The sequence below is a fragment of the Podarcis vaucheri genome (genome assembly GCF_965113315.1).
Source record: "Podarcis vaucheri genome assembly, chromosome: 4".
Lineage (NCBI taxonomy): Eukaryota > Metazoa > Chordata > Lepidosauria > Squamata > Lacertidae > Podarcis > Podarcis vaucheri.
The window spans coordinates 88,855,827-88,880,528 of NC_138762.1; the positions used below are offsets into that span (position 1 = coordinate 88,855,827).

The 24,702-nt window shown below is 46.8% G+C and overlaps 1 protein-coding gene across 2 annotated transcripts in view; it reads right to left on the reverse strand.

The window, feature by feature from the left end:
* Positions 1-6,865: 6,865 nt before the first annotated feature.
* OBI1 (ORC ubiquitin ligase 1) overlaps positions 6,866-24,702 on the reverse strand; it is a 30,693-nt gene continuing 12,856 nt past the window's right edge. For both annotated transcript variants that reach the window (XM_082218631.1, XM_082218632.1), the window contains exons 2-6: positions 24,077-24,212; positions 22,552-22,643; positions 20,851-21,099; positions 17,872-17,960; positions 6,866-9,435 (exon numbers count right to left, since the gene is read on the reverse strand). In XM_082218631.1, coding sequence (XP_082074757.1) covers positions 7,875-9,435; positions 17,872-17,960; positions 20,851-21,099; positions 22,552-22,643; positions 24,077-24,212 — 2,127 coding nt within the window. In that variant the 3' untranslated portion in view covers positions 6,866-7,874. The remainder of the gene's footprint in view (positions 9,436-17,871; positions 17,961-20,850; positions 21,100-22,551; positions 22,644-24,076; positions 24,213-24,702) is intronic.

A 24,702-nucleotide genomic window follows, 5' to 3' on the forward strand; every position in this document is an offset into this window, starting at 1 on the left:
GTGGGATTGGTGGAAGTCAATGTCTTGTTGTTGTTATAGTGTTTATAATATTAACTTGTAAGATATGGATTTGTTTGTTTGTTTGTTTTGTTTTTGTTTTTTTGTTTTTGAATGTTGATTTCTCTGTGTTGTGTATTGTTATTTTTTGATAGCTTTCGTGTTGTTGTTGTGTGGAAAATACTAATAAAATTCATTTTAAAAAAAGAGATTGCAGCCTTCAATGCATGGACACTGCACAGGAATGCCAGGTCAGATGAGCACAGAAAATAAATAATAATAATAATAATAATAATAATAATAATAATAATAATAATAATAATATATACCCCACCCATTTGGCTGGGTTTCCCTAGCCACCCTGGGCAGCTCCCCACAGAATTAAAAGCACAATAAAACCGATTTCTGGGTTGCCCCCATGAGACTGAAGGTTCCTGCTTCCCCACAGCTGCCTAAGTACTCTCCTTTCCAGGGTTTTCCCCAAGCAATCTGAGACTATGCCCATACTCCTTATGCCTCTTCATGCCTCTCCTGGTTCTGGGAGACCAGGGGCAAGAGGAGCTTGTTGAAGCACAAGGGTGAGATGCTCGTGCCTCTTCGCCAGCGAGACTCATCCGTACCTCTTGGCCTTCCTCCTCTCTTGCTTCAACTTCTGCCCCCGATTCTGGACTCCTCTCTGCCACAGACTCTCCCTGCTCACTAAGCCCTGTTACCTCTTCAGCTTCCGACACCTTCTCCTAGTCTTCTCCCCCTTCCCACTCCTTATGCTTCCACACAAGAAGGAATTGTTAACTGCGGTCATGAGAGCGGCTATGGAGAACTTGTGGTCCTTCAGGTGTCTTGGACTCCAACTCCCATGATTCTTAACAGTTGGATGGTGCTGGCTGGGGTTGATGGGAATAGATTGGGAATAGATTCCACACCCCTGCATTAAAACAGGTATTAGATGGGGAAAGACAAGGTTTAAACCACCTGTGGGAGACCTCTAGATGATGTTGGACTACAGCCCCCATCGTGCTTGGCCACTGATCATGCTTGCTGGGGTTGCTGGGAGTTGTAGTTCAGCAACATCTGTAAGCCAACTTCCACCAACCCAGCAAGCATGGGGGCTGAAAGCCTACATCTGGAGAGGCAAATGTTCTTAAACTTTCCAGGCATCTGTTAATGTCGGCCAATCTGCTGGCTGTTGGGTCAGTTGGAGTGCTTCTATGCAAGCAAGACTACCGGCAAAGGAAGACCGGCTAGCCCCCAGCTGGCTATCAATGCCTCTTTAGGTAAAGGTAAAGGGGCCCCTGACCATTAGGCCCAGTCATGACCGACTCTGGGGTTGCAGCGCTCATCTCGCTTTATTGGCCAAGGGAGCCGGCGTACAGCTTCCGGGTCATGTGGCCAGCATGACTAAGCCGCTTCTGGCGAACCAGAGCAGCACATGGAAATGCCATTTACCTTCCCGCCGGAGTGGTACCTATTTATCTACTTGCACTTTGATGTGCTTTTGAACTGCTAGGTGGGCAGAAGCAGGGACCGAACAATGGGAGCTCACCCCGTCGCAGGGATTCGAACCGCTGACCTTCTGATCGGCAAGTCCTAGGCTTTGTGGTTTAACCCACAGTGCCACCCACATCCCACCAATTTGTGTTTGGCATTATCAAGCAGATCTCTCTACTTTTACGCGCTTCCTTTGTATGCTCTCCCTCCACCCCACCATGTCTTTGTATTTTATAAGCCTGAGGGCAGGGTCTATATGTCATTTTGGAAATTATTGATTTGAGCTGCTTTGAGAAGACAGTATTTGCCTGAAATGCAGAATATAAGAACAAGCCATGATTAAAGTAAAGATAACAACAAAAATGTAAGAGGAACACCCCAGGCTCAGGCCAAAGGTGCATCTAGTCCAGTACCTTGTTCTCTCAGTGGCCAACCAGATACTTAAGGGAAGCCTGCAAGCAAGTCATGAATGGAACAGCACTTTCCCCACTTGTGAGTCCCAGTAACTGATATAGAGACACAGGATGTGGAATGCATCCACCATGGCCAGCACTCATTGATAGCTTTCTCCTCTATGAATTTGTCTATAGGGGGCGGGGACTGGGTTTATGGCGATTCCATCATTGGGCTCCATTGAAAGCGGCTTCTCCATGCAAATCAGGAAGCGAACTCTCCAGATAACGGAACGACTCTTCTCATCTCTGTGGCTGCAGTCTTCTGGGTTGAATGTGCATGTGCAATCTGTCCCTTTTCCTCCAACCCAACCCCTCCACCTAGCCCTGGGCAGTGGCAACCCACGCCACGCCACTGCTTAAATAATAAAGAAATTATGTGGAGCAGGTGACTTCTTTGATTCACTAAAAAATTTGAAAAGGTAAAGGTAAAGGCATTAGGACCAGTCATGGGCGACTCTGGAGTTGCACACTCATCTCGCTCTATAGGCTGAGGGAGCCGGCGTTTGTCCGCAGACAGCTTCCGGGTCCTGTGGCCAGCATGACTAAGTCGCTTCTGGCGAACCAGAGCAGCGCATGGAAACGCCGCTTACCTTCCCGCCAGAGCGGTACCTATTTATGTACTTGCACTTGACGTGCTTTCGAACTGCTAGGTGGGCTGGAGCTGGGACCGAACAATGGAAGCTCACCCCCGTCATGGGGATTCGAACTGCCGACCTTCCGATCAGCAAGCCCTAGGCTCTGTGGTTTAACCCACAGTGCCACCCGCGTCCCTAAAAATTTCTACTAGGATGCTAATGCCAGGCAGAGTGTTTCTCTTTTTTTTTGACACAATGGTTTTTTAGTGTGGGTTTGCAGGTTCCCAGGTTTATTGCCCATCTCCAAGTAGGCTCCTGTCAGAAAGCTCAGAGAACCATTTGCCAGTCAGTTTAGGAGACAGTCTAAAGGTAGATGGAACAATGGTCAGTTTAAGGTAGCTTCCTATGAGTCATTGCAAAAGTTGCTTGCAGTATTGCGTGAGAGAGGGCTTCTGCCATTCATTGAGAAAAAGTACACTCCAATAAGTACACAAAGCCTTGGACAGACCAAAAGTACTGGGGGTTTTTTGGCTCTTGGGTAATCCTGCAGGAAACCTGAAAGAGACCTTAGTTTCCTGACACATGCCTATTTCTAATTCCCTACTGGGAACAAGGAGGACCCAACAGTTCAACGCTGCAATTGTATTTTACATGTGCGGCTTGCTAATGTTGAGGTGCAGCGATAGCAAAGACTTCTGCGAAATCCAGACAGATTAGGCTTTTATACACGCTAGTAACCGCCCATTGGTACCAGATGTGGCTGTTTGGAATAAAATCTCCAGATGCAAAATAGGGCAATGCTGTTTATTCAGACTAGTTTTTGTTTGTGTAGCCCCTTGCCTGTGTCGTAACTATTTTGATACACATCAGTTTGTGTGCAGGCCGCACCTCATTAAATATTTAAACAATGTGCACAGAAATGAACACGAAGCATTCACTGTGCCCTTGAGTGGGTCATGCAAAGGAAAAGAAAGATCTGAATTTAAAGAGGTTATGTTAATGCGGCCATTTCCTTTTGTGTAACCCTTTGCACACCTGGGTTACAAGTTCAGAGATGCATTTGCTGCTATTGCCTTATGCTTGTGGAAGGGCTGTAGTGCAGGGCCTATGGTTTGGATGCAAGACTGCCCAGGCACAGTCCTTAGAATTAATTAGGAGCCTTTCTTGACATTCTTGAGCTAATGCCAGGCAGACTATACAGAACTGGGCTAACTGGACAAAACGTTGCTTCATTTCGCCTGTGCTCCAAAAAACATGCTCCATTTAAAATTGCAGGGTCCAAGAAAAGCTCTCACAACATTTCACCGGAGCTCTGATTTGGCGCAGTGGTTTGAGAACCTATATATCAGGGACGGCCAACTTCCAAGAGACTGAAATCTATTCACACAATTAAATACTGGCAGTGATCTACCCCCTTTTTGGGGTTCAGGTCAAAGTTGTTGAGCTTTTTCTAGGGAGGAAAAACCCGTTTCTTTTGGAGGAATAAGTAAAAAAAGTCGCTCACCAAGAGATCGCTAACGCAACAGTCAGCCTCGCAGCAAGAGCTCCGTCTTCTGGTATAGCGATCTAGAGGGTGGGAGGAGCCAGTGATCGACCGCAATCTACCAAAACCTCCCAGGGATTGACCAGTAGATCGCGATTGACCTGTTGGACATCCCTGCTATATATGACTGGAATTCTGTTGGGTCACAAGAGGCAGCAGAAATTGCCCTCAAAAAGTAACATTGACCTACAAAACTGAGCTCTGGATCATGATCATGCAACTGACCCCTGGCTGTCCACAGTGCAGGGCGGCCATGCTCTCAGCTTCTTTCCTTGTCCACAATGAGTCATTCATTTATAGGCCACTGAGTACAAAAACAGGTTTCCAAGCAGTTTTTGAAATTAGCCAGGTGTCCAGTGCATTTTGCACGTGGCTTTCAGCCACTTGCGACCAAGTGAAGATGCCTGGGTACCAGGATGATGCCTGACATATTCACCATCTGGAAAGCACATGCCTGGGGATCTTTGGATCTGGACTTAACACCCCATCCTGTAGAATTCTGTTACTTTTTATCTGCACAATCAGAATGAATTTTAGGAACAAAAAATGCTTTTCCTGTGCAGTCTGAGCAGGAACAGCCGCCATTACGAAAAAGAGGTCGGAATAGGCCAATATACATGTCGACTGTCCCTGGATCAAGTGACTTTTCTTCTTAAGTCCTCAAAGCTCTTAACCTAGCTCAAGGTTGTCATCTGAACTAGCCAGAGGTTTAACTGAGAATCAATCACAGTCAGTCCATCACTTGAAAAACAAGAATTTAGAGCTATCTTGCCCCCAAATGGCAACTAGGCATTCCATTTTGGTGACTGTAACCTTGGTTTAAGGAGCTGTTTGGCATCTAGCTTACGTATCTGAGTTTCTAACACTGCTTCCAAGCATTTTACAAGTATAAAAACCAAAAACATTAGACTACAATAAAAAAACACATTAAAATATGAACCTCCACAATGAAAAACACACAATAAAACATCCTTGATCACTGGGTTTAGTTGACAGGGGATGATGGGAGTTGTAGTCCAACAAAATCTGGGAACACAAGGTTCAAGAATACTGGCTTATTTTTTGTTTTGCTCATCGGGCAAACAGCTTGCTGACAAGTAATACATTCCTGGTGGGAAGTTGGATTGTACATACATTATTCCTGCCTGGCTTTTCATTGATGAGGACTATTCTTCCATATGCTGTTCATCCTTTTCCGTTTCCCTGATCTGTGCACTTAAAGCTGAAGGCCAATGTTGAATTAGCTCTTACAGTACTTACTCTGACAGAGTTCTTGGAAGAAGTTCATATCTTCTAAGCACAAGGAAAGGAGCTTGGAAGGGTGGGGTGGAAGGGAGCAAAACACTACTGACCCAATTGAAGAGACATTGATAGGTTCTACAGTAAGGCTGGACCAAACAATCCCTTTGATTGATGATGATAGCTGGGTTGAAACCCATAGATCAGCCTCAAAACTCAGCCCCAAATTACATGTTACAGGGATATGGGTCAGCTGTAGCGATGTGGGAGAAACTCGTCTTGGTCCGGCTTTTAAATGCAAACCTGCATAATAATTATAGTTATCTACTGCATTGGTTAAGGACGCGGGTGGCGCTGTGGTCTAAACCACAGAGCCTAGGACTTGCTGATCAGAAGGTCAGCGGTTCGAATCCCCGCAATGGGGTGAGCTCCCGTTGCTCGGTCCCTGCTCCTGCCAACCTAGCAGTTCGAAAGCACGTCAAAGTGCAAGTAGATAAACAGGTACCACTCTTGTGGGAAGGTAAACGGCGTTTCCGTGCGCTGCTCTGGTTCACCAGAAGTGGCTTAGTCATGCTGGCCACATGACCCAGAAGCTGTACGCCGGCTCCCCTGGCCAATAAAGCAAGATGATACCCTTCCTATTAAGGATCAAAGCCGGTGGGGGGGGGAGGGAAATTATTTGCAGTGCACTTAAAACTGAGTAATGATGGCGCTAAGCGCAGCTTCTGAAAAAGTGATTCCACAAGTTTTTCACTTCCTGGAACGGCATGGAAAGCAAAATAAACACTATCTGTCAAAATTTGCAGTTGTTTGAATTTTGGGAAGTTCTCCAACCAAATTTAAAAAAAAGACAAATCTGTATGTAATAGTGGAAAAAATGCATTCTACCTGGAGAAATTTCTTGCAAAAAAAAATGTGCCTGGCAGGTATAAACGTATCTTTGGAAAAGGTTCATGCTAAGATTCTGGTGAATTTTCACGAGGATTCCTCCCATCAGTGGTAAACCGTTGCAGAAATGTGGAGAATTGAAATCAAGGTTGGAGAATGCTAGAGGAAGCGAAATTGACAGATTCAGCCCTTCTTGGGAGGTTGCTCCCCCTATTTCCCCCAGTGCCACAAGCCAATAAAATAGATCACAGAATAAGAAAAAACTCTAATATGATGCGTCACACATTCTCAGCTGTACTAATTACGAGGGGTTGATTATGCCGTAATGTGTAGTTCAGGCCAGTTTCTCTTGCTTGACCCTAGTTGAGAGGAGTTGGGATGCAAAAAAAAAAAACACACCAAAAAAACCCACACAAATGAACAGCAATAGCCCCTTGAACATTTTGCTGCCCAGAGCTCTTTGAAGGCAAGAGTAGAATACAAGTGAATTTGAAACCAAACATTAATGCAGGATGGAAATAAAAAGATACCAGCTACATTATTCGATACCACATTGACAAAACTGGTACGCGCTGCTATCACAGGGAACGACTTAATGAACATTCCGAGTAGGATTTCTAATTACAAAAGTCTCCAATTCTTTGTATGCTAATTCAGTATCTGAAGCAGCATCAATGAAATGCGGTGCTTGTGACATTTTTTTTTTATTCATTCCACATAGAAAAAAGCATGCAGTATTAATGTAAAACAGTACAGTATTCATGTAAAATGCTCAGTGCACATTTGGTAAACAAGGCATTAGCATACCAACCCATTTTTATGAACTACACAGTCACAAAACAACACGGTCTTGTACAACAGTGGCACTTTCTCTCTTTTGGAAAGTTGAAAGCAGTGTTTAATTAAAAAAAAAAAGGAGAGCAAAGAAGCAGAAAGGACTGGGTTCCGTGTCTTCAGCAAAACAACATTATTTTTCCAAATGAAAACTGCCAAAGAAAGAGACTAACAGCTACATATTCATAGCTACAGATTCAGCAAAGACTCATGCAGGTGCGAGCAAGCAAATGTTTTGCGGTGGAAACCAGTTTCGGAGAGAAGCTGGGCTTTGTGATGATAGCTCCCGTCACATTTTTGCAGAAGAAAACGAGAAGCAACGCAGCCACCCCACTGGTGTCAAACCCATATCACGATTTGTCTCCACGAGAAACTGCTTTGAAGATCTGTCAAGGCTCAGTAACTGGGCATTTAACAGCTCCTCGCAGGATAGAGACCTCCTATAACCCAACGCTAAAGAAGCAAAAAGAAACCCCGAGGTGCCTAAACCTGAAGACATCTATCAAGAGATAAACGTTACAAAGATTTATTCTTCAAGAAAATGTACTCCAAAGCAGAGGGGGAAAGAACCTGTGGGTCTACAGATGTTGCCAGACTCCCACCAGCCCAGCAGATTGTCAGGAATGGTGGGAATTGTAGTCTGGATGAATCTGGGAATGCCACAGGATCCTCACCCCTACACCAAAGGATTTCGACACTCCGTCGCTCAGTGTCAAAGTAGGACAGACTGAGGTCACTGGAGAACCCAAAAGGAATTTGCAAGGGATGGTGAAGGACAAACATTTTCACATTGGCACTAAAGTATTGTGTTTAGGAAAACAAAACAAAAAAACCCACTGAAAGTCAAGAAGGGAATCAGTTCTTGGTCGTTTTTGAGGGACTCGCGCTGGTCAGGCTACTCTGGATTTTCCTTTTCGCCGACGCGTGGATACTTTTGGCTTTTCTGTCGGGTACGAAGGAAGACGACCAAGGAGACTGGAGTTGGTTGTGAAGGGTCTGCAACTCGGGCGCCACCTTATAGAGGGGGGACCCAAGTTTGTGCTCTTCAAATGACCCTCGAGAGTTGCTAAAGAGAAAGCTTGGGGAAAGCTCTCTTTGGAATAGGAAACTCCGAGGTTTCGTTTCACTCGTTTCTGAAGTCCGGCTGGCAAATAACGGGAACGGCTCTGTCGTCTCTAACGCAGATGGAGAAAGGATGGAAAAGGTGGCAGACTTCCAGTCGCTCCCCTCTTCCGAATTATCACCTGCAAGAGGACATTTCAGAGCGTTTTCCTCCTTCCTCTCCTTGACAGCTTTATCCTTTTCATTGAGGTCAGGACACTGCGTCGACTTGCAAGAGTTATCCAGGTCAGAAGACGACTTGGAAGTGTAATAGGGGCTCTTGCTATTGTCCGACTCGGACATCATCGAATCCAGCTCGGAGATTTTATCAAGGTAGGCAGCATCCATAGACGCCTCGCTGGACGTCCTGGTTCGATTCATTTCTGAAGAGCGGACAGGATGCAGCTTTTTTGGGACGCTGGTGTTGTGCGTTTTGTCGCTGGATTTCGCCGAAGGCTCGCCAGAGTCGCCGGGGGCCGCGCTGGGCTCAGCGCCCTCAAAGTTCTCGTCATAGCGTGGCTGGCACCTGTTCCAAAACACCGGCTTGTCCGAAGCAAAACAGGCCGCCTTGGTCTCACCGCCCTCGCAACTGCTGGCGCTATGTTCTGGAGAGTCTTTGTTCCCGTCATCCGACGCCTCGCCAAAATCCTCAAACTCCAGTTTTCTCAGAAAGGTGGGTGTCGTTCTGGGATCCTCCTCTTTTGTGGCAGGGTCGTCTTTGTTGCCAGGAGTGTTCAGCTGCAGGCAACTGAGAGACAGTGGTGTGCAGGGATCTGGGAGTTCATACAGCTCTTCTTTATACGGCACACAGTCTTCTATTTTATCCCATGTTTGCTCCGAACAGGTGTCCATTTCGGAGCCCCCTATATCCAAGAGGCCCTCCTGAGAGCCGGCGAAAACGTCCGTGCCAGACGAGCACTGAGCAACGGGCTCATCCGAACATCCCCGGCCGGCTGAATTTAGGCACACGTCATTACTGCTTCCCAACAGCCCGCTACCTGCCGGCTGCTCGAGGTCATCCGGGCTGTGGCTAGCGCACAAGCAGCTCGGCTCTATGGGCTCTTCCGGGCTCTCCAGCAGTGCTATCTCGCTGGCTGCGCTCCTGCCACTTTCTTTGTCCTCCATGGGATCCGCCGCGTCGCTTTCCGGGCTTGTGCTTTTCCGTTGGCTGCCTTCCCTCTTCAGCCGAGCGACCTGAGCTTCCAGGTCTTCAATGTAGGCATCGCTTCTCTCCAAAGCTTTCTTCAGGCGGTTGGTTTCGCGCTCGCACTGTTCCAGCTTGGACTGAAGCACGGCGACGGTAAACCTCCCGAATCTGCAGGAAACCGAAATGCGAGGCGTTTAAAGAGGGTTAAAGGAAACAGAGAGTCAGCCAACACCCCAATTCTTACTGTTTCACTTATTTATACAAGAAGCAACCCTCAACAATCCCATATACTGAGGCAAGATCAACAAAACGTGGTTCTATAGGCCTCCTAGAAGAAACCTGTGGCTTGAAAGTTAAAGGTAATTAAATAGACGATTTGTTATATGCAAACAACTCATAGCTCTGACGAAGGTGGCTCAGAAGACAGACACATTTATGGAGTTAGGAAAATAAGAGGGACTCTGAGAAGGAAGGGAAAATGGCAGACATGGAATGGGAAGGGAGATGAGGCATCTATGGTCTCTCTAGGCATTGCTGGGCTATTTATTTAACTATTGTAAGTTGTGCTGAGTTTACATTTTATTGAAAAAAGGGGTCCCATAAATAATAACAATTACTTAAATGTATATCCTGCCCATCCTCCCAATAGATCCGTGGCCAACATACAACAATCGATAAAACAATATCGCCATCAAAAGAATTCCAATACAGATTCTTGCCAAGGACTGGCTAGATGAGGAGGAATGTGGGGAGGCAACAGCCTAGGGAACCTCCCATGGAAATATCAGACTGGGAAGGCTCTGAGGCAGCAGAATGGTGCAGGAGAAAGCCCTCAATGGCCTCGGCCCTGTATATCTGAAGGAGCATCTCCACTTCCGTCGTTCAGCCCAGACACCAGATCCATCTTCGAGGGCCTTCTGGCGGTTCCCTCACTGCGAGAAGTGAAGTTAGAGGGAACCAGGCAGAGGGCCTTCTCGGTAGTGGAGCCCGCCCTGTGGAATGCCCTCCCACCAGATATCAAAGAGAAAAATAACTACCAAACTTTTAGAAGACATCTAAAGGCAGCCCTGTTTAGGGAAGCTTTTAATGTTTAATAGGTTATTGTATTTTATTGTTTTGTTGGAAGCCGCTCAGAGTGGCTGGGGAAACCCAGCCAGATGGACAATTATTATTATTATTATTATTATTATTATTATTATTATGGCCCTGGCAACACACTCGTGATAAATCCTACTTTCTTGACCCTTCTTTCCTCAATGTCAAGACCTCTGTAGCATTATTTTAACAGTAAACAGCTGAAGGATAAGAGTGCTGACCATCCCAATCACTCCTCCATCATCCAGCATAAAATTTGTCTGTGGAATGCCCTCCCATCAGATGTCAAGGAGATAAATAGCTATATGACTTTTAGAAGACATCTGAAGGCAGCCCTGTATCGGGAAGTTTTTAATGTCTGATGTTCTGCTTATGGTTTTCTATCTTTTGGAAGCCGCCCAAGAGTGGCTGGGGTGGGTGGGGTACAACTAAAATGATGGTGATACCAGCTCTTCCATACTTAGAAGCTGTGCCCACACTAGGATGGGTCATGCCCATGTCTTTAAAAGTCAGCAAAGCACCACTCTGCGACAAAACCGAGAGCATGGCGATTATGCCCTATTTAAGCCCCAAAATTCTACATCTATGATAAAAGGAAGCAGAGAATACTTTAGAAAAAAGAGAGTCTACGGCTGAAAATTAAACCATTAGCAGCACTAAGGCAATAACAAGCAGAAGATTACCCTACCAGGGGCTGGACCTATCCATTCAACTCAAATATGCATGAAGAATTATCCCCTAAAACAATGGCAGAGATTTATGATAACATTTGAACAGCAGTCCACATCTTGAAATATTTACATTCAATCATTTTCTTACAGCTCAGCAGTGTTTTACAATATACATTTCATCCACAATGTCACCTTGTCAAATATAAAAATGCCAATATGAGATTCAGTAATTGTCACCATCCTTTAGAGATTTTTTTTTTTTAAAGACTCATTTGGAGCCTTGCGATTATTTTCCTCTCTGATGTACAGCTTTCTCCCGGCTTACGCAGTGCTGGAACTTTTAAAAAAATAAAATGAAAAATCTTTTGCAAAGCTCCTTGTTTCCTTGGAACTCCAAGCCCGCACACTTCAAAAAAAACACAGCAGTCAGTTGAGCAGAGCGGTGCTTTTGATGAAGAGTTTGTGCTGACTCCCTAGATCATTTTGCTTCACAAGTTTTAGTTAGATTTCTGGGTGTAATTCGAAGTGCTGGGGCCTGCCTAAAATGGCTTGGTACCTAGATCTCTGAAGGATATGCCCTTTCTCAACCTGTAAACTCAGGATTATCTTCAGAGTTCCTCCTCTGGCTGCCCCAAGCCATCTGAAGTGAGGCACGTGGCAATTAGGAAGAGAGCCTTCTCAGTGGTATTAATATTATGCTATTATTATTTGAATTTGTTATTATTTGAATTTGTTATTTGAATTTGTTATTATTTGAATTTTATTATTATTGAATTTGTATAGTGCCCTATACATGGAGGTCTCGGGGAGGTTCACGGAATAAATCAAAATATAAAACCACAAAATACATCATCAAAATAATAACAGCAACAACAACCCCATAACACCCCCACTCGAAAAAGCCCCACATTTTAAAAGGGCATAGGATGGGGTGATAGCACCCCAGATGTAGAATATTCACCCTAAGGAGGTTTGACTGGTTCACCATAATAATAATAATAATAATAATAATAATAATAATTTATACCCACCCATCTGGCTTCCCCAGACACTCTGGGCGGCTCCCAACAGAATTAAAAGAACAATAAAACACCAGACATTAAAAACTTCCCTAAGCAGGGCTGCCTTCAGATGTCTTCTAAAAGTCATATAGCTATTTCCTTGACATCTAATGGGAGGGCATCCCACAGGGAGGGTGTCACTACCGAGAAGGCCCTCTGCCTGGTTCATACTGAGAGCTGCTGCTCAAATTTCACCCGAAGCAAATTTGGGGGCAAGTCCTTAGACAGAAGAGCTGCTAAATTCTGAAGGATGTGGTGAGAGGAACTTAAAAGCGTTCTGCGATTGCTGAAGTGCACACCTGACCAAGAGACTGAAGATGCAACATGAAGCACATCCACAGGTGCAAGAAATAACAAAAACTGATCAAAAATTAACTGTGTCAGGTGAACAGACTACAAGCTGAACTCTTCTTGCACAGATTTATAAATACAGTGGTGCCCCGCAAGACGAATGCCTCGCAAGACGGAAAACCCGCTAGAGGAAGAAGTTTTCCGTTTTTGAGCTGCTTCGCAAGATGATTTTCCCTATGGGCTTGCTTCGCAAGACGAAAACGTCTTGCAAGTGTTCCATTTTTTTTCCGCTCCCCCCCTTTTTCTAAGCCGCTAAGCCGCTAATAGCCTTTCAGCCGCTAATCCGCTAATCCTTTAATAGCTGCTAAGCCTTTAATAGCCGCTAAACCGCTAATAGCGCTAAGCCGCTAATAGGGTTGCTTCGCAAGACGAAAAAACCGCTAGACGAAGAGACTCGCGGAACGGATTAATTTCGTCTTGCGAGGAACCACTGTATATTTAACATTTGTTTTGGTGCTGCAGTTAACAAACGTTACTTTCAGTCACTGTATTTGCGGTTTTAATATTGCATATTGGATTTGTGTTTCTTTTCTAAGCCTTGTTGAGTATTCATTTGAACTGAAGAGCTGGGTAGAATTATCAGACACACACACATACATAAATGTATCGGTTATAATTTTTGTCCTGGGCAAAATTCTTCCTGGTTTCTCTCTGTCTCTCATGCCTTGTTACGCTGCCGTTTCTACGGGGATATACGCTCGGTATTTATTACCACTGCTATGCAAAAATCTCCAAATGAATCCAAACTTTAATGTCTAAAATCCTTGGTAGAGGACAAGGATCCTGAGATCACGTTAAGGGTAGCCAAATTCTGTGCGATTGCCATAAAATTTAGGGAACAAGCTGTGCTATCATAATGATTAAGGCCTTAAATGGTAATTTTAGGTTATATGTTAGTGACTAAGTTTTAATTTATATATTTTTAAACTGTTGCTATATCTGTATTGTCCCTGTTATACCTAACTGCAAATTCAAATGTATCCCTATTGTGTTTTATGACTTCCTTGATATTGTATGTGGGCTGGAACTGGTATGTGACGGAAATAATAAAATTCATTCATTCCTGGTTTCTCAAGATGTCTGAATTTAGGTGGCGGGGGGGTGGGTTGCCCACTTTTACTCGCCATTTAAATTTTTGCTATTTTCCCATTTATAAGCCGCCCTGAAAGTATTTGCCATCAAATGTCAGTGACTCGTGTGCTAAGCCAAACCTCACCTTAGCTCAGCATGGCAGCAAAAATGACCTTAGTAAAGGTAAAGGGACCCCTGACCATTAGGTCCAGTCCTGGCCGACTCTGGGGTTGCAGAGCTCATCTCACTTTATTGGCCGAGGGAGCCGATGTACAGCTTCCGGGTCATGTGGCCAGCATGACTAAGCCGCTTCTGGCGAACCAGAGCAGCGCACGGAAACGCCGTTTACCTTCCCGCCAGAGTGGTACCTATTAATCTACTTGCACTTTGACATGCTTTCGAACTGCTAGGTTGGCAGGAGCTGGGACTGAGCAACGGGGGCTCACCACGTCGCGGGGATTCGAACCACCGTCCTTCTGATTGGCAAGTCCTAGGCTCTGTGGTTTAACCCACAGCGCCACCCACGTCCCAAAAAGGACCTTAAGGAAGAACAAACTGGCTGTGGACTCTTCTCTTCTCTACCTTCACATGGTCTCAGTAAACCATGGTTTGGCTTACAGCAGTGGTTTTCAACCAGTGCGCCGTGGTACCCTGGGATGCCTTGAATGGTGGTCAGGAGTGCTGTGGGCAACACTGGCCTCTGTCCCTCTTTCCTCTACTCCCTCCTCTGATGCCCTCTTGCATCTCTGCCTCCCAAAGGCTTGCACAGCTGTTTGTTGCAGCAGCCCTGGCTACAAGCTCCGCAGTTGAATGCGGGCTGGTCAGGGGGTGCTGGTTGCCAGGAGCTGAGGCAGCCTTGGAGCAAGCAAGCAAGCAAGCGGGTGAGGGAAACCAGCCAGCCAGTCCACCAGTCCTTGCTGTTGGGAATGGACAGACAAGTGGGAGGTTGGGCAGGCAGGCACTGTGTTGGCCTTTCTTGTGCTTCCTGTGTGCAAGGCCTGCCTAGGAGCTCAGTGTCTGGTGCTGAAGGGGCACATTCCTGCCTGCTGCTGCTGCCTCCCAAGGCGAGTAAGATGGCCTCACATTCACCTTCGGCCAGTCTCCACCAGGCTGCTAAGGCTGGGGGAATCATCTTCCCAGGCCCCTGTGGGGCAATGTGAAGAGGCACTTCTCTTGGGGGCGGCTGCTCAAAGACCATGGGCAGTGGCATCCGCTGCCTGGAGGACTCTCAAGGTGAGGGGAGAGAAAAGGTGGCTGAGGGTAGACTCCACGAGGGAGTGTGTTTGAAAAGGGGTGAGGAGCTGTCATAACTGGGCTCCTGAGCCCCACAGGGTGCCACAGAAAGAACGCAGTTGGTCAAGTGAGCCGTGGATTCAGAATACTACTACTACTACTACTAATTTATTATTTATACCCCACCCATCTGGCTGAGTTTCCCCAGCCACTCTGGGCGGCTTCCAATCAAGTGTTAAAAACAATACAGCATTAAATATTAAAAACTTCCCTAAACAGGTCTGCCTTCAGATGTCTTTTAAAGAGAAGATAGCTGCTTATTTCCTTCACATCTGAAGGGAGGGCGTTCCACAGGGCGGGCGCCACTACCAAGAAGGCCCTCTCTCTGGTTCCCTGTAACCTCACTTCTCACAATGGGGGAACCGCCAGAAGGCCCTCGGCGCTGGATCTCAGCGTCTGGGCTGAACGATGGGGGTGGAGACGCTCCTTCAGGTATACAGGACTGAGGCCGTTTAGGGCTTTAAAGGTCAGCACCAACACTTTGAATTGTGCTCGGAAACGTACTGGGAGCCAATGCAGATCTCTCAGGACCGGTGTTATGTGGTTCCAGCAGCCACTCCCAGTCACCAGTCTAGCTGCAGCATTCTGGATTAATTGCAGTTTCCGGGTCACCTTCAAAGGTAGCCCCACATAGAGCGCATTGCAGGAGATAGCTAGAGCATGCACCACTCTGGCAAGACAGTCTGCGGGCAGGTAGGGTCTTAGCCTGTGTACCAGATGGAGCTGATAGTTAGCCGCCCTGGACACAGAATTAACGTGCGCCTCCATGGACAGCTTGAGTCCAAAATGACTCCCAGGCAGAAAGGTTGCAAACCTTGGCATTATGCAAACCAGTCGCATGTTCAAAATGGTTGCCAAGCTAACTCTGTTTCTGTTTCAAGCAGAAGCATTTGGGGGGAGTTGGAAATTCTCTCAGAGCCTTTTTGTCGTCCTCCTAAGCAGAGTGGAGAGGGGAAGGGCACACAACGAAATGCAAGTTTCAGCGGGGGGCACCCTCTCCCTGCTTTCCAATGCTCAAAAAGTACTGTTGGATGCTGCCAACAGAGGCCGAGGCAGCCTCCACAGAACCCAGCCTCCGCTGTTCAAATTCCAACAATACTTGTCTCCCACTGGAAACCAGGGAGCATGTCGCTTTCCCTTCAAGCTGGTCACCCTCTATCTTCAGTAGCAGGCCCCTTGGAAGAGGCTGCAAGACAGGATTCATGGTGAGAAGACGCGGGGGCCTGTTAGCAAGCTGCCATTTACTTTGGGATCCAGCCGTAGTTGCCGTGGAAGAGAGAGACTTGCCTGTGCAAAATATGCACAGTTCACTTATATGCAGATCTAGCAGAAAGGTCCAATGGAAGAAATGTGTAAGATGTTTATTTAATGCAACCTGCATTAGAGGCAACCTCTAATTTGCTTACCAAGAGAAAGCATTGTACTCTCAAGCGCAGGTTCTCTTAAGAAGTGTCTCTGGACCTTAGAAAGACCACCATTCTAGCAGCCATAAGGGACACATGGAGAAGTACAGACTGAGCAGGGCTACATCAGCACATTAACTAACCCACCAGTCTATTTCTAGTGCATTTAACTCAGGAAGAAAGTTAGGTAGGAATGTATCTTATGTCCGACCCAACATTGTGGTTTGCACACATCAGACAGCCAAGATGAGATGACCGCCCTCTCTCTCAAAGGATCATAGAACTGTAGAGTCAGAAAGGACTCTACAAGGCAGGAATCTTTTGTCCAATGTGGGGCTCAAACCCACAACCCCGAGGTTGAGAGTCTCCTGCTCTACCAACTGAGCTCTCCCAGTCTCATCACGTTCTTTGAAGTGATGAGTCTTTTAACATAGCAGATCAGGAGTGGGGAACACCAAGTTCTCCAGATGTTGGGACTCCAACTGTCATCACCTCCAACCACCATGGCCAATGGTTAGTGATAGGAGCTGTTCACCACACTCTTTAAATTCAAGAAAGGAAGAAGAAGAACTAAACATTGGAAGAGGCTGGTGGGCCTTGGGGGGTCCCGACGGGAATTTCCAAGGGTGCCACTGTGCCCACAGGTGCCATGCTGGGGACCCCGGGTTCCAAAACTTGTTGTATGAGTGCTGGGGGAAATGGACGATGGCCACAAAACTACTGGAGGAGTCATTGTGGAAAAGGTGGACTTCTACCACACGCCATTGCTATGATCTGTTTCAACCAATGCTTTGAGAAGAGGGAACAATACGGCTTTCCACCAAGTTCTCTAAGTAACCTTGAGAGCAACCAGGAGTAGGCTAGACTTTCCCACCTCTGAGGCCAACCTGGAAACACTACGAGTTGGTGAAGGAAGAATGGATGGTACCCTTCAGATGTTGTTGGACTATAGCTCCCATCATCTCCCTGATCATCTCCCATGGCTGGGGCTGATGGGAGTTGAGGTCCATCAACATCTTGAGGGTACCATGTTGGCTATCCCTGCTCTACCCTTTCTTTGCCTGTCCATTAATTTACTTCCATAGATCCCCTTGCCACCCAAGCATCTGAATACAAGGCTGTAGTTAGCAGTACCATTGTCGTGAAGGAAGGGGGAATCATTTTTAACTGCTGTTGATTTGATTGTCCTGTTTTTGCATCTCCACCCTTGGACCTTCGGGTTGCAGGGTGGGCTACAATCACTTTTAACAAAACCAATAAATTTCCACCTGAATACCTGTGGTGCAAGTTGTTTTGAGGACTCATTAATGAATCCATTTTTTTTTTTAATTCTATAGAACAGCACAGGGGGTTGGGCGGGGGAGGGGAAGTAGGAAACAGGCAAATATCAAGCAGTTTTTGTAATATCGTTGTAGGTGGTTTTGAAACAAATCTAATATAAATCACCATGCATTCAGACAGAGACGGCATGTAGCATCTAAGTCCGAAGGAAGACAAGCCGTTCAGAATTCCTATTTAATCTCCACACATACACACACAAAACAAAGACAAAGCTCTCCACCAGCCCAGTCTGCATCCCTGCAACGGCGGTTATGGTCCTCCAGTAGCTGCGTACGATCATATGAATAATGCACGACAAGTTTTAAAATATTTACATACTTCTGGGGCGATCGGCTTCCAACCTCAGCCTTCAGCCGCAAGTTCTCCCTCACAAGGCCACTGTTTTCAAGCCTCAGCTTCTTATTTACCTATATGGAAATAAATAGGATTATAAGAAACCCCCAAACAAACTCACTCGTAATGTTTGTAAGACTTTAAAGGAGAGGAAGCATATTTAGACAGGAGCAACAGTTAACTCCGCTCGCTCCCTCTTCTCCGAGACCCTCGACAGAGACACCACTTAAAAATTACCCTGGGAAATGGCTTGCAAAAACTGGAGAGAGGACAGGCATTTTTAATTTATATTCCCAAAATACACCGCAAGGCTTCTACCCAGGGAAATAAACAGAGCCATGTTAGTTCAGCCTGACAGTCATTAAGGAGTGGTGGTGGGGAGGTACTAATGGCAATTCCATGTTCCCCCCCTCCTTCTCCTCCACATGACTAAATACTTTAAATGCATTAACATTACAATGTGCAGGTATCAGCAAAATGAGTGTCGAACAGCTTCCCGACTCCCCCAAACCGAGTTAAGATTGTCAAGCGGCTTTTTCCCCTTATAGAAAAAAAATAAAAAGAGAGGCACAGACACACACACACTCTAGAGAACAAAATCCGCAATGACAACTTATTTGCCAGGCCCCATTGGTGTCGCTTGCAGAATGCTGCTATTAATAAGCCTCAGGATTTAAAGCCCCTCTTGTCTCCGCAAACGGAATCAAGTGTCTCGTTTTCCGTTCAGGGCAAGGAAGCCACAGGCGCACACGTTCGCACACTCGCAACAAAGAAAAGGTCAGAAATTCAGCTGCGCACCAGGGCTGCGGCCCACAGGCCGAATTTTGACCCATATCCCTGTTTCCTCCAAACCACACGTACTTGCCCCATGAAGCACAGCCGATACCTACAAAAAACAGGGGCTGAAGTCATGGCTCTACAGTGGTGCCCCGCAAGACGAATGCCTCGCAAGACGGAAAACCCGCTAGATGAAAGGGTTTTCCATTTTGGAGGTGCTTCGCAAAACGAATTTCCTATGGGCTTGCTTCACAAGACAAAAATGTCTTGCGAGTTCCTGCAGGGTTTTTTCCTCCCCCCCTTTTTCCCAAGCCGCTAAGCCGCTTATCAGCTGATCCTAAGCCGCTAAACCGCTTAACAGCTGATCCGCTAAGCCGCTAAGCCGCTTATCAGCTGATCTGTTAAGCCGCTTAACAGCTGATCCACTAAGCTGCTAAGCCGCTTAACAGCTGATCCGCTAAGCTGCTTATCAGCTGATCTGCTAAGCCGCTTAACAGCTGATCCACTAAGCTGCTAAGCCGCTTAACAGCTGATCCGCTAAGCCCGCTAAGCCGCTAATAGCGCTAATCCGCTAATGGGCTTGCTTCACAAGACGAAAAAACCGCAAGACGAAGAGACTCGCGGAACGGATTCTTTTCGTCTTGCGAGGCACCACTGTACCAGCTGATGGGCTCTTGGTTCAAGCCTGCAGGATTGGCTGCAGGACCCTGCAGCTGACAAACAACACAAAGCAGCTCCACCAACCCAAGACCTGGCGCTCGAGAAACGCAGACATGGGGCTTGCAAAGCATCTTTGTGCTGCGTTTCCAACAGACCAATTGACTGTCAGTGGCTGCACATGGGTCTTTCGTGGGCAGGCGGAGAAACCCCCCTGCCCATCATCTGGCATCCAGGCGACGTGCAAACAGGTTGTCCTGCCTGTCAGAGTCAGCCTATTGGGGTGGGCACAGATTGGACCTGCAAGGTTGGACACATTGCACTGAAGCAAAACTGGAAGTGTCTTAACGCTTCCTTCTGACCATGCAAGAGGAAAGGTGTGTGAGCGCAGCATGAGACAGAGGCTCCTTACAGCTTGTTTACATTATGCTAAACCAGGATAGGGATGCTGTGGCTCTTTGGCACTGAGCAAATGTCATGGGGGTGCGGAGGATCTGGAGAAAGAAAAAGTGGAGTGGGGGAGCCAAAATAGGTGGAGCGAAGGCAAAGAGGTCTAAGCTTTCAGGAGGGACAGTTACAAGATTGTGGGCCCTCAATGAAGGGAACATGCATGCACCATCCTGTAATAATAATAATAACAATAATTTATTATTTATACCCTGCCCATATGGCTGGGTTTCCGCAGCCACTCTGGGCGGCTCCTAACAGATTAAAAACACGATAAAACATCAAACATTAAAAACTTCCCTAAATAGGGCTGCCTTTAGACGTCTTCTAAAAGTCAGATAGTTGTTTATTTCCTTGACATCTGATGGGAGGGCATTCCACAGAGAGTGCACCACTACCAAGAAGGCCCTCTGCCTGGTTCCCTGTAACCTCACTTCTCGCTGTGAGTGGACCGCCAGAAGGCCCTCGGCGCTGGACCTCAGTATCCGGGGCTGGATGGTGGGGGTGGAGACGCTCCTTCAGGTATACTGGGCCGAGGCCTTTTAGGGCTTTAAAGGTCAACACCAACACTTTGAATTGTGCTCGGAAACATACTGGGAGCCAATGTAAGTCTTTCAGGACCGGTGTTATATAATCTCGACGGCCATGAAGGGAACATTCAGGCGCCATTAAGTTAATTACAGTCATGGCCGATACGTGCACAATCGCACACAGTGCCGAGCCCCAAAGTGACCCGGAAACGTCATAAAAGATACCACGAAAAGGGCGGAATGGGGGACGGGGTATTTCAATCGCACACGATTTCACTCAAGTGCGCAATGACCCAGAACTCAGTCCCTGCATGGATCAGGGCTTGCCCATGCCGTCCAATGATGGTGTGTCGAAAAAGAAGACAGAACATGGACTTCATACAACCACATTCTTGGTTTCATGGAATATTGGACAATGGCCAATTAACAGGAAGTCCACTGAGCCAGTGCCTCAACCCTATTTCGCTTCTCAACCCACCTAGGAAATTACACAAGAGGTCACACCGCCAGTTATCCCTGCCCATTCAATATTGTCAGATTTCGCACTCATTACCTCCGTTAGCGCTCCCATGTCCTCCTTCACTTTTTCATACATATCATTAGCCGCCTGAAGCTTCTGTGTCCATACCGCCAAAGTCTCTGGATCCACCTTGGGCTTGTCCTCCGAGAGTCCTGGACTCGCCCGGGTTTTGTCAGACACGTCAAGCGTCTCGGGGTGCAGGACAGATTTGAGCTGCGCCTCCAGGCTGAGCTTGCTCCCTTTTAGCTCCTCCACTTCCTTCTGCAGAGATTCTATTTCATCCTTCCGAGTGAGGCAAACCCATGGCCGATTAGGGGGCAGAAGAAACACGTTTTTGCAGGAGGCAGGAAAGGAAGAGGGAAAAACAACAACAATATCGGCTAAGTTTCTTTGTTATACTGCTCAATTCTTCAGGTTTTTGTAGGCTGATCCCGGTACAGAAAATGAGCTGGCTTTGAATCTGTCATCAAAGAGAACAGTGGTACCTCTGGTTAAGTACTTGATTCGTTCCGGAGGTCTGTTCTTAACCTGAAACCGTTCTTAACCTGAGGTACCACTTTAGCTAATGGGGCCTCCCACTGCCACCGCTGCGCGATTTCTGTTCTCATCCTGAAGTAAAGTTCTTAACCCGAGGTACTGCTTCCGGGTTAGCGGAGTCTGTAACCTGAAGGTACCACTGAGGTAAAGTTCTTAACCCGAGGTACCACTGTACATGTATATATAGGGTGAGTCTTTTAAAACAGGCCCTGTGGAACATGTGTACTCTGTATCCATGGGGCTTCTTTTAAACGACTCACCCTGTATGTGTGTGAATGAGAGAGAGATCTTATAGTACTGGATCAGACCAAAGGCTGATCTCAAACAGCATCTTTTTCTCAGCAGAGCCTAGGCAAATGCACAATTCAAAGTGTTGGTGCAGACCTTTAAAGCCCTAAATGGCCTTATCCCAGTATACCTGGAGCAGCTCCACCCCCATCGTTCAGCCTGGACACTGAGATCCAGTGCCGAGGGCCTTCTGGCGGTTCCATCACTATGAGAAGTGAGGTTACAGGGAACCAGGAAGAGGGCTTTCTCGATAGTGGCACCCACCCTGTGGAACGCCCCCCATCAGATGTCAAGGAAATCAATAACCATCCGACTTTTAAAAGACATCTGAAGGCAGCCCTGTTTAGGGAAGTTTTTGATGTTTGATGTTTTATTGTGTTTCTAATATTCTGTTAGGAGCCGCCCAGAGTGGCTGGGGAAACCCAGCCAGATGGGCGGGGTACAAATTATTATTCTTATAATTATTATTTTAGCCAGATCTGTACGGAACAGCACCTTGGAACACAAAGCAGTTTCAAAATATGGGCTTCCATCCAGTGTACACCTTAAGATAGTGTACGAGCTGGGTTTCTGACACCGGACCAGAGAACCCACTGATTCACCAGGGCTTGTAAAGCCCCCAGAACATCCCCAAAGACCCTCTTGCGAAGCCTTGTCTTGTGAAGTGTTCTGCAAAAGGCTGGGCATGATAGCTGAGTCTTGCGGAGCACTTTGCCTTTAGCTGAGCCAGGTCATTACCTGCCCCACACTTCACAGGTGTAGGGCAGGTGGGTGTGGCTTGGCCAAAATGGCCTTGCGGACCTAATAAGGTCCACAGGTTGTTGGTTCCCCATTGCTAATGTGTCCCAAGGGAGTTGGCTCCATACAAACCAGAACCTCACAAACCACCCTTCCCTGACACCGTCTTACCTCATATTCTTTGTGCATTAGCTCCAGCCTCGTTTTGCGGAGCTGTTTCCTGACCGTCGGGCTGAACACAGGGTTGCTTTCACTCGTCCCTCCTGCAGCAACACAACAAGCAAAGCTCCGTTCAGTGCTCAGCTTTCTTCTAAACAGGTGCAGCCCCTCCAGATATCTCCAGACTACAACATCCCTGCCCGAACATCTGGAGGGGCAGCAAGTTTGCAAACTTCGTTTTGAAGTTTAAATGTAATTTATTTTAAGATTACGATTCACAAAGGCTGTCAAATCCTAAAGTCACTCTCCTCCTGACAAACACCCTGAGAGACGTGCAATGAAATCTTATTTATATTTATAAAATTCATTACATCTTCTACTCAGAAATCAGAATGCTGATTTCCATAGGCCTTGCTGCCAGGTAGAGGATTCCAGCCTAAAGTCTTCTTTACTTATAATCTGGGGGTTTTCTTTACTTATAATCTGGGGTTGCTACCACCTCTGCGATCGCTCCCATGTAGTTTCCTGGAATGTGTAACACATATAGGTAAAGGTAAAGGGACCCCTGACCATTAGGTCCAGTTGTGGCCGACTCTGGGGTTGCGGCGCTCATCTTGCTTTACTGGCCAAGGAAGCCGGCGTACAGCTTCCAGGTCATGTGGCCAGCATGACTAAGCTGCTTCTGGTGAACCAGAGCAGTGCACGGAAACGCTGTTTACCTTCCCGCTGGAGTGGTACCTATTTATCGACTTGCACTTTGATGTGCTTTCGAACTGCTAGGTTGGCAGGAGCAGGGACCGAGCAACGGGAGCTCACCCCGTCGCGGGGATTCAAACCGCCAACCTTCTGATCAGCAAGTCCTAGGCTCTGTGGTTTAACCCACAGTGCCACCCATATACCTGACAACAACCCTGTGAGGTAGACTAAGTAGGAAAAAAAAAAAGTAACTGGCCCAAGGTCAAGCAGTAAACTTCACGACTTGAGCGGAGATTTGAATTCAAGTTTCCCAGGCCAACATTTCGCTTCAGGGTTGCCGACTCTGGGGGCATATTATTTGCAAACTGGGGAAACTTTGCCTGGCACAAACAACAAACTCAGCACATGTTGAATCTATTCTATTGGCTACAACAGAATGCTTCTTTCAAGCCTCATTTCAGCAGGGGCAGGGACCCTGTGGGTGCCAGGAATATCGTCTTGGCACGTGCCCCTGTGGGTGCTGCGTTGGTGACACCTGCTCTAACCACTACACCCCACTGCAGCGCACTGGCTCGAGAATCAAGGCTATGGCTGGGAACACCTGGGTTTGCTGGATAACACACACGATCACAGTCAAATCTGTTTCTCGGGGATGTTGCAAAAACAAAATGGGATATAGTGAAACGGACGCCACCGTTGCAAAAAGGGCAGAATAAAAATACAAAAGCTGGTTGCGAGCCTCAGCAGAAACAGTGCAGCTGGATGCTGCACGGGCTCCATGCCATTCAGAGGATAAAAAGATTATGCATGCATTTGATGGGAGGGGGAAAGGCTGCCTTACCTAAGACCTCCTTGCAAGGATTGTCAGTGGTGATGGGGATCCTACAAGCAGGACACTGACTGTTGTTCTTCAGCCACACTTCGATACAAATGGAGCAAAAGACATGGTTGTTGGCACAGATGACCGGATGACGGACCTTGCAACGGAGAGGGTATAACAATTAAAAAGGTATTCTAGCAGCAATTGCTCTTTTCCCTTTTTGGCTTGGAACACACATAAAAATCATGCAAGGAACATAGAATCTTAGAGTTAGAAGGAACCCAAGGGTAATAATAATAATAATAATAATAATAATAATTATTATTATTATTATTATTATTATTATTATTATTATTATTATTATTATTTATAACCAGAGCATGCACCACGCTGGTGAGGCAGTCCGCAGGCAGATAGGGTCTCAGCCTGCGTACCAGATGGAGCTGGTAAACAGCTGCCCTGGACACAGATTTGACCTGTGCCTCCATGGACAGCTGTGAGTCCAAAATGACTCCCAGGCTGCGCACCTGGTCCTTCAGGGGCACAGTTACCCCATTCAAGACCAGGGAATCCTCCACACCTGCCCACCTCCTGTCCCCCCAAATCAGTACTTCTGTCTTGTCAGGATTCAACCTCAATCTGTTAGC